This window comes from Miscanthus floridulus, chromosome 3 (assembly GCF_019320115.1).
Source record: "Miscanthus floridulus cultivar M001 chromosome 3, ASM1932011v1, whole genome shotgun sequence".
NCBI classification, from domain to species: Eukaryota; Viridiplantae; Streptophyta; class Magnoliopsida; order Poales; family Poaceae; genus Miscanthus; species Miscanthus floridulus.
This window is the reverse complement of record NC_089582.1, coordinates 106026925-106037189: the sequence shown is the minus strand read 5'-3', so window position 1 is coordinate 106037189 and position 10265 is coordinate 106026925. Positions and strand designations below refer to the sequence as shown.

Genomic DNA, 10265 nt, shown 5'->3' with positions numbered 1-10265 from the left:
CTGCGATCTCGTGTCACATGCCGCTTGGCCGTCCGTCCGTTCGGCCTGCCGCCGAGGACGGCCCGCGTGGGTGCGGGTCGGCTCAAGGGCCCCGGGGTGTCGTCGGTGCGACCATGTCAAATACTAATCTGACACCATTGGATCCTTCGTGCACGGAACACATGATCTTGCGATACAAATTAAGTCAAAGATGTACTCACATTTTTACTTGTAAGCACCTCCTGCCTCAAGGCAGTGAATGAGCAATACAAATTCAGGTGGGGATCCTCACCTACGGTGACCTTAAAAAAACACATGATCTTGCGATCAGCACTGTGTACAAGTGCAGATTGTTGTTTGCTTGCGCGCATTGGGAAGAAGATATGGTATTTTTGCATTGGTTAGAACGTCATATGTGTCATTTTTTGTTTTTTTGTGAAGATGTTATATGGAAATTACATGTGGTTTTCACCTGTAAATATATGATAATGCTCTGACTCAAACGTCCGATGTTCCGGACGCAGCAGATAACGATTGGCTACGGCACCCGCGCGTCCTTCTCCACTCATCTCTCCACGGCCTTATCCATTCGTCGCACCGTCCGCTCATTCCCACACCGCCTCGCTCCCTCCCACGACGCGCGCCTGCTCACGACGCGAGGCTCCACCGCACCGCGCACACCATCCCTAGCCGTTGCTCTCCATCCGCTCGTTCGCGTGCCCGTGGCTCGCGCGCCTCTCGCTCCTCCCGTCGCGCGTGCCACCGGCTCCCTCCCTGGCCTATGGCGGTGCCCTCACCCACCCCGGCTTCCTCCTCCCCCACCGCGGCATCTTATCCCTCACCCAGCGGCTCCTTCTCCCACAATGGTGGCTCCTTCACCCACCCCGACGTCCTCCTCCCCCACCCCAGCGGTGCCCCTCCCCCCCACACCAGCATCCTCCCCCACCGGGAGCCCCCAATGCCCGCAGATCCGGCGGCCATGGCACTCCCCGCACCAGGCTTTCTCCCCCTATGTTGCAATTGTATGTTTCAATTGTTTTAGACGTTTTAGAGTTATGTTGCAGTTGAATCATATGGATGTTGCAAAACTAGATCGGAGGATGTTGCACATGTTGTAATTGTTTTCAGAGGCATGTTGCAATAGTATGTTTCGAGTGTTTTAGATGTTTTAGAGGTATGTTTCATCTGTGTTTTTTGGACGCATGTTGCAGTTGTGTTATCTAGATGTTGCATATGTTTGACACATATGTTGCATGCTTTTATTTGGATATTGCGTATGATTACAATGATTTTCAAGTGTGTTTCAGGTGTTTTTTTTCAAGTGTTTCAGAAGCATGTTTCAAGTGTTTCAACTGCCTTCAGACGTATGTTGCAACCGTTGTATTTGGATGTTTTAAAAGTAGATCAGATACTGCATCTCTCCTCCTCTCACCGTCTGCTACACCATCTCTCCCGGAGCCGGCAGGGCATCCATACGACGCCGTAGTCATGTCCTTCCGAATCAGAGGCGCCGCACGCCCTTCCCCTCTTGTCGCTCGGGCGGTGCGGGCCTCGCGTGCAGCGCGAAACGGGCACGGCATGGACCTGTGGAAGGGGGAACGGCGGGGGGCTTACAGAGGGAGCGTGCCTGAGATGGCAGCGAGGTGGCGGGATGGGGGCCACGAGGGGGGGGCACGCATGCTGGCGTGTCCAAAAAAGTAGATCGGAGGATGTTGCACATGTTGCAATTGTTTTCAGAGGCATGTTGCAATAGTATGTTTCGAGTGTTTCAGATGTTTTAGATGTATGTTTCATCTGTGTTTTTCAGACGCATGTTGCAGTTGTGTTATCTAGATATTGCATATGTTTGACACATATGTTGCATGTGTTTTATTTGGATATTGCGTATGATTACAATGGTTTTCAAGTGTGTTTTCAGGTGTTTTTTCAAGTGTTTCAGAAGCATGTTTCAAGTGTTTCAACTGCCTTTAGACGTATGTTGCAACCGTTGTATTTGGATGTTTTAAAAGTAGATCGGATGCTGCATCTCTCCTCCTCTCACCTTCTGCTGCACCATCTCTCCCGGAGCCGGCAGAGCATCCATACAACGCCACAGCCGTGTCCTTCCGAATCGGAGGCGCCGCATGCCCTTCCCCTCTTGTCGCTCGGGCGGCGCGGGCCTCGCGTGTAGTGCGAAACGGGCATGACATGGACCTGTGGAAGGGGGAACGGCGGGGGGCTTGCAGAGGGAGCGTGACTGAGATGGCAGCGAGGTGGCGGGATGGGGGCCAGGGGGGCACGCATGCTGACGCTGTTTTCTGTACGATGGTGTTGTTTTCTAAGGTGCGTCCGGACGCTAGGCGTACAGGTAAATATATGGTGTTGTGAGAACATAAATAGTTTAAGCATTTACCTTGTATGTGTGAAACTTAATTGTCTTGTGTATTTTTTCCTTCTATTTTCCAAACTATAGTTTTTTATTTTTAACTGAGGAGCACAAAAGAAACACAACTATCCAAGTATGGTGCGTGAACTTTTTATTGCTTGCACAATAATATGATTTGAATGCATAAGACATTCACTAATTCAGTGTCCAACGGTACGCTACTACATCGTGACATGTACCTTTAGCATAAGCTCTAATTTATCTTCATTATGGATAGCAACTAATGATATTTTCTTCAGAGTTTTGTATTACTAGCTATGTACTCACTCCTTTTTTTGTTACAAGCTAGGCATTTTTCTTTTAGTTAGGACAAGACTTTGATCAACAATTATTCTATAGTATTTCATTTATAAGATAAAAAATAATAAGTTTTTATCAACAATTGCTCCAAAGTTTCTTATGACTAGCTATGTACTCTCCCTTATTTTTGTTACACAAACTAGGTGTTTTTTCTAGTGTTTCAATATATAATAAAATTATAATAATAAGTGAGTACCTTGGAATATCAATCTAATAACATCAATTTCCAATGTAATTTAGTAGTAGGTATATATCTCAACAACGTCTATGGTGTTCAACATAAATAACATAGGTGCAGCTAGTGATAGCTTTGGAGCAATTAACTATTTCTTATTTTGTGAATCCTTGATTACCCACCTCTTGCAAATAAAAGAGAAAAATGATCAATGTGGATTTCCATATATATCTCAAAAACACTAATGAGCAAGTAAATAAAGGTAGTGAGGCATGAGATTTATTTTTGATGAGGTTCCAGTCATACTCTTTGATAAAAAACAATGGCTTCGTTTTTTAATTTATCAAAATGAAAATAATTTACATTTCTTTTCTTTTCTTATATATATATATATATATATATATATATATATATATATATATATATAAGAAAAGAAAAGAAATGTAAATTATTTTCATTTTGATAAATTAAAAAACGAAGCCATTGTTTTTTATCAAAGAGTATATATATTCCAACAAATACTGGGAGATCGAGCTCCTTCCATACCCTCGCCCCAATCTAAGTTCTATGGAGATAGGAGTGCTGCATGAGTAGAAGAAGAGGGAAGAGGTGAAGGACAAAGAAGAATAGCCATGGGGTTGGAGCAAGACGAATGGAGAATATAGCCAAGGGTCGTCTCTTATGTCTACCCCATATCATTTTCAGATGACTTGTCAAAACAAATTTTTTTTCATATTCGTGGTCAATATAAAAGCACATCTGTGATTTATAAAACAAAAATGTTTAGAAACACAAGGACTATATGGGGGCACGAGGAAGATCTAGCCGATTCCAAAAATATTCTCTCCGTTCCATAAAGGCTGTAGTTCTAGTTTTTCCTGAGTTAAATATTACTATTTTCTAACATCGGTTCCTATAAACTCATGTAGTTTAACAACATATGAATTATATATTACGGAAGTATTTCTGGTTAACCTAAAAACACAAATCCTATGATGGTAAAGTATACAAATTTCTACAGATTGTTGATCAAAAACAGAAATGTTTGACATTGGACAAAACTAATTAAAACAACATACTATTAGAAACGGAGGCAATATTAGCTTAGAATTTGTGCTACCGGACAAGCACATCTTAAGGTGCGCCGGACTAGGGACTTATCCTCCCAGCCGCATGCAGACTTTAAGATATGCTCTTGAGACTTGCCAGCAGCGCTCCTTCTATAAATACCACGCAAGGCGTTGCCTCGACCTCCACCATTCGAAAGATCCGTCCATCAAAGATTTTTCTTCTCTGTCCCTCCCTCGCGCGCGCGCTCTCCTCACAACACACAACCCAGTCTCGATCTCTCCTCCTCCCAGCCACCAACGTATAAAGCAGGCTCTCACACACAGAACGCACAAGCTCAGACCAAAACTAGCAGCGGGACAGTCTGCAATCGCAGTAACTGATCTGCTTCTCAGCATATCAGTTGGATGGCCTTCTTCTTCATCCTTGTTTGCACCCTCATTTTTCTAGCCATCGCCTCCTACGTTCAGTACGCACGCTGGCAGAAGGGGAAAGGCCGCCGCTTCGGCGGCCATGAGAAGGCTTCTTCTTCTTCCTTGAAGCTGCCTCCTGGCTCCATGGGCTGGCCTTACCTTGGTGAGACCCTCCAACTCTACTCCCAGGATCCCAACATCTTCTTCGCCTCCAAACAGAAGAGGTACGGCGAGATCTTCAAGACGCACCTCCTGGGTTGCCCGTGCGTGATGCTGGCGAGCCCGGAGGCGGCGCGGTTCGTCCTGGTGACGCAGGCGCACCTGTTCAAGCCGACCTACCCTCGCAGCAAGGAGCGCATGATCGGGCCGTCGGCGCTCTTCTTCCACCAGGGCGACTACCACCTCCGCCTCCGCAAGCTCGTCCAGGGCGCGCTCGGCCCCGACGCGCTCCGCGCGCTCGTCCCTGAGGTCGAGGCCACCGTGCGGTCCACTCTTGCTTCCTGGGGGGACGGCCACGTCAGAAGCACGTTCCACGCCATGAAGACGGTAAGCAAGCAAGCATGCATGCATCGCCAACGATGATGTCCGTAATGTCGAATGAATCGGATGTCTGAGAATCCCTTGTTACGTTTCAGCTGTCGTTTGATGTGGGCATCGTGATGATCTTCGGCGGCGGCGGCCGGCTGGACGAGCGGCGCAAGGCGGAGCTGAGGAAGAATTACTCCATCGTGGAGAAGGGGTACAACTCCTTCCCCAACAGCCTACCGGGGACGCTCTATTACAAGGCGATGCAGGTGAGCACGCAACGGCATTTACAACCCAACTGATCTCTAGTACCTTCTGGCGGTACCCTGACACGTGACACGTATGCGTGTGAAACCGTTCGACACTATAGGCGCGGCGGCGGCTGCACGACGTGCTGAGCGACATCATGCGCGAGCGGCGGGAGCGTGGCGAGCTGGGAACCGACCTGCTGGGCTGCCTGATGCAGTCCCAGCAGGGCGGCGACGACGGCGCGGCGCCGCTCCTGAGCGACGAGCAGGTCGCGGACAACATCATCGGCGTGCTGTTCGCGGCGCAGGACACGACGGCCAGCGTGCTCACCTGGATCGTCAAGTACCTCCACGACCACCCCAAGCTCCTGGAGGCCGTCCGGGCGGAGCAGGCGGCGGTCCGCGAGGCCACCGGCGGCGGGAGGCTGCCGCTGGCTTGGGCGCACACGAGGAGCATGGCGCTGACGCATAGGGTACGTATTTGCTAGCTGGAAAATGCAAATAAAACCTCTGACAGCGTGTTTTCGATCTTGTGGTTACTGATGGCGCCGTTATTCTGCTCAGGTGATTTTGGAGAGCTTAAGGATGGCGAGCATCATCTCGTTCACGTTCAGGGAGGCCGTGGCCGACGTGGAGTACAAAGGTACGCACGTGCGCACACGCATGCTGCTTGCTGCAGCCTGCGGTCGGCGTGGGGCTACGTCACCGTAGAGGCGCTGCGTGGCACTCCTTTTTTTCTGCACGTAGCAACGAGCAAGAAGGGTTAATAATTCTGACTCGGATTCTTCCTTGTATTTCCTTGGCGTGTTGTAGGGTTCCTTATCCCCAAGGGGTGGAAGGTGATGCCGCTCTTCAGGAGCATCCATCACAGCCCGGACTACTTCCAGGATCCACACAAGTTCGACCCTTCTAGATTCCAGGTACCGTATCCGGTCTCGATCCTCACCGTAGTTGCTGTAGTTGACGTCGATGCTCGCGTATCAGCGAGGAACTGAAAATATATATGTTGCTGATGAGCCTTTTTTTCCCCCCTTCTGTGGTGGTTTGTGGAACGACGACGTGTTGCATATGCAGGTGGCGCCGCGGCCGAACACGTTCCTGCCATTTGGGAACGGCGTGCACGCGTGCCCCGGGAACGAGCTGGCCAAGCTCGAGATGCTGGTCCTCATCCACCACCTGGTCACCGCCTACAGGTGCGTTCATCTCCTCCCAGATTCTCCATATATTTCCGCTAGCTTTGTCCTTGTGGACCTGGACGACACATGGCTGGATCCGCGCCGCCCCTACCCAGAGAGGTCCGCGCCGGAGGAGAGCCGCCCTGCTCCGTGCCGCTGCAGGGGCCGCGCGAGCTCCGCCGCGGGGGGCCACGCGAGCTCCACCACGGAGCGCCGCTGCAGGGGCCGCGCGAGAGGGGCTGCCGTCGGGAGGGAGGGAGAGGGGCGCCCTTGTTGCGCCGGGAGAGAGTGGAGGGAGGGCTGGAGGGAGAGAGAGCGGAGTTCCAGATCTCGCTGAGAAGGAGGAGGAGCGAGTGCGGCAGCGGAAGGGATAGGGTTCGGGCGTGGGGAGGAAGACGACTGCGCGCGGGAGGGAGACGGCCGGCGCGCTCGCCCCAGAGGCAGATCCGGTCGCCAGCGCGCTCGCCCTGGAGGTGGGGCTGCGCGGGGAGGCATGGAGGAGGCGGTCGCCGGTGCGCTTGAATCCAGCCGTCGCTGCTCGCGGGAGATGGCTGCGCGGGGAGGGAGACAGCCGCACGCGAGGGAGACGCCGCCGCGCGGGGAAGAGGCGAGAGGGAGCGGGTAGGATTTAGGGTTCGGGGTGAGCCGGTGAGGGTGAGGCGGGGGGGGGGGGGGGGGGGGGCTGAGCTGCGCGTGGGAGGGAGACGCCGCCGCGCGGGGAAGAGGCGAGAGGCGAGAGGGAGCGGGTAGGATTTAGGGTTCGAGGTGAGCCGGCCGGTGAGGGTGAGGCGGGGGGCTAGGCTGAATGTCGCCCTGGCCTGGGGGCGCGGCCGCGCGGGGTTGGCAGGCCGAGCCGCTAGCGGGTCGGCTCGACTGTAGCAGGCCGTGCCGTGCCGGCCCACGTGCCTGGGGTACAGCCCAGGCATGGCCTGCTCCTCTGGGTCGGGCCAGCCCGGGCCCGCTAGCCTCCGTGCTGGGCCGTGCTTGGGCCGGGCCAAAAAACAGACCTTGGGCCAGGCCGACGGGCTCGGGCTGCATGGCCAAATATATATGTATGCCTGCATCGATCATATGTGATGAGCATCGTCATCAGCACTGATCACAGCTATACATAACGACAGTTTGAGTTGTTTGTTGATCTTATACATCACTGAGATACTGATTGGCGTGCGCATGCTTTACTTAATTTGCAGGTGGGAGATTGTTGGATCCAGTGATGAGGTCGAGTACAGCCCATTCCCTGTGCCCAAGCATGGCTTGCCTGTCAAATTGTGGAGAGACAACAGTACGGTGGACAGAAAGGGGCATCAGTATCAGACCGATGTTGTGGAGGACATAATAGTTCGACACTTAAATTAGGCATTAATTTAACCAAGCTAGCTAGCTAGACAAGTTTTTTCTTTAGATTCTTCCTTTCTTCTTTGCTCGACCTTCTCCTCAATCAAAATTACGTTGAGGGAGAAGAAACGGCAGCGTTCTCTTTTCGTTTTCTTTGCCTTTCCCCGATAATGATGATGAGAATGTAAGCTACCTGGATATCAATGATCCAGTATCGTTGCTATATATATGCACCCGAAACAGGGAGCGGTATTGCCCCTTCTGCTCTCCGATTTTGTGTTGCCATTCTTAACAAACATGTCGAACTAAACAAATTTAGCGTTCGGAAGTTAATTTTTGGTGTGCAACCCATCATTAGATGGAAGCGACTGGATTTAAAAATAACAATATATGTGTTGCTATCAAGTTTAATAACGATTGACTGTGCAATATGTAAAACTAGCAAGTTGGCTTGCTCAAATAGCACGGGGGGAGCTAGTTTGCTTACTGTGGTATTTAGATTTTTTTTTTGCAAATAGTTTCGTTTATTTAGTTGATTATACCTTTATCTATTGGCATGGACTTCAACTCTAATTAAGAGCTATTGTAATCTTTCTCATCCTTTTCTCTTTTCTTTCTGTTATTATCTCTCGTGACCTGCGCAATTTTAGCTGACGCCAAGTAGTCTTTGGTCTCATCTTGGTAAGCTCTATTAGCGATAAAAACCACTTTTGAAGTCTTCAACTAGTTCCTTAGGTCTCTTATAGATTTGAATCTAAGATGATCTTGCTTCTTCTATTATGTATCTATAGTTTTTTTCCTATAGTATATTATGCACCACAATGCTTTTCATGACTTGGAGCCATCTGCTAAGAGCCTGGCAACACCATTTAGTTTCATGTAATCATGAATCATTTTAATAGACAGCTTATTACAATGAGTTGTCCTTTTAGTTGTGAAAGCATCTAGGCCCTAGTTGGGTTTCGGTGATTAATGACAATACGTGATTACTGTGACTAACGTGTGTTTTGCAGATGCAATTATGTTAGATTATGGTAATGGCAATTGATTGGGCAATCATGGTTGTCATACCCCTGCGATGGAAATCATTTCGGTTTTCAAAGGATGGATGATAAGGTTAAGGATGAACTAGTTCTAAGTGTCGTTTGAACTTGAAGAGACACTTAGAGTAGTTTATGACTTTGTTTTTTCCTTTGGCTGTACTATTAAGGGGGTATGGATGGGTAGCTTGACCCAGATGAGTCTAGTGGGTTAGGTGTGGTACACACTTGTCAAATCTAGCACTAGGTAGCTCCTAAAAAGCCCTTAGATCAATTGGAGCAAACTTCATTCACATATGATTGCGAGTTGGAAGTGAATGGAGGGTCAAATATTGATCGGACGCTGGTTCCGTTGTGACCGGACGCTGGCGCAGAGTCCGGTCAGTTCATTTGATCAAGGTGAAGTCATCTAGATGCAACCGGACGCTAAGAGGTGAGTGACCGGATGCTGGGTGCCAGAGTCCGGTCAACTCTAGTAAGGTTCCAGAGAGGGAGAATCCTGATCGGATGCGTCCGGTCAGTGCTGACCGGACGCTGGTCAGGTTCCAGCTACTGACCGGACGCTGAGCAGCAAAGTGATCGGACGCTGGGTTCCAGAGTCCGGTCAACATCAGTAAGGTTCCAGAGGGCGGTTTTTGTGACCGGACGCTGGCCATTGTCCGGTCACAACTTAAACTACACAGAGGCGGGTGAACTGACCAAAGCGTCTGGTCACCCCGCAGAGGCACATAGCGGTTCGTTTTGAATAAGGGGTTATAAATACTTTCTCTATTCACTCAAGGGATCACTTTTGCTCATTCCAACAGTTGAGAAACACCCTTGAGAGTGCCAAGAAGAGCAAGGTCCTAGTGGGGTGATTGAGATTTGAGAATCCAAGAGAGAAGCCTCATTAGTGAAAGCAAGAGTAGCAAAGTGTGCATCCACCCTTCTTATTAGGCTTGTCGTGGTCAAGTGAGAGTTCGTGCTTGTTACTCTTGGTGATCGTTATCACCTAGACGGCTTGGTGGTGATTGGGAGCTTGATGATCATCCGGCGGAGCTTGTGGATGACCCAACTCAAGTTATGAGCGGTTGTGGGTGATTCACCGCGACGAAGTGTCGAAGAATCAACCCATAGAGAGCACTTGATCCTTGCGCGGATCAAGGGAGAGCTACACCCTTGCGCGGGTGCTCTAACGAGGACTAGTGGGGAGTGGCGACTCTCCGATACCTCGGCAAAATATCCCCGTGTTCTTGCTTCTCTCTTTACTTTAAGCATTTACTTTGAGCAATTCAATTCTTGTCTTTACATTCATAGAATTGTCATGCTATAGTAGGATTAGAACATGATTTGCTAAACTTTTGTGCGTTAGAACAATAGAAACACTTTCTAGGCACAAGAGGTGAAGTGGGCTAACCGTAGGGTTTAATTATTGAAAGAATTTTAGAATTAGCTCAATTTACCCCCTCTTGGACATCTTGATCCTTTCAAGTTGTCTTGTCATAACTTGCACTCCTTAATTATTTATGCATAGAAATTCATCATGGCATAGATTCATAATGCATTTCGTCAAATAAACAAATAATTATAATTCATATAA

The 10265-nt window shown here is 49.5% G+C and overlaps 1 protein-coding gene across 1 annotated transcript; it reads left to right on the top strand.

Moving 5' to 3' along the window:
• The first annotated feature begins 4144 nt into the window (after window positions 1-4144).
• LOC136546360 (abscisic acid 8'-hydroxylase 3-like) lies at window positions 4145-7913 on the top strand. The gene is made up of 7 exons (XM_066538337.1): window positions 4145-4906; window positions 4996-5154; window positions 5256-5606; window positions 5698-5776; window positions 5947-6053; window positions 6208-6326; window positions 7502-7913. The coding sequence occupies exons 1-7, from the start codon at window positions 4355-4357 to the stop codon at window positions 7665-7667; spliced, it is 1533 nt and encodes a 510-aa protein (XP_066394434.1). The 5' UTR covers window positions 4145-4354; the 3' UTR covers window positions 7668-7913.
• The last annotated feature ends 2352 nt before the right edge of the window (window positions 7914-10265 follow it).

Excerpts from the sequence above, each read along its gene's own strand:
- LOC136546360 (XM_066538337.1), top strand. The coding sequence starts at position 4,355 with ATGGCCTTCTTCTTCATCCTTGTTTGCACCCTCATTTTTCTAGCCATC. Across the intron at positions 5,777-5,946 it reads GGCCGACGTGGAGTACAAAG|GGTTCCTTATCCCCAAGGGG; the intron begins GTACGCACGTGC and ends GGCGTGTTGTAG. Across the intron at positions 6,327-7,501 it reads CACCTGGTCACCGCCTACAG|GTGGGAGATTGTTGGATCCA; the intron begins GTGCGTTCATCT and ends CTTAATTTGCAG.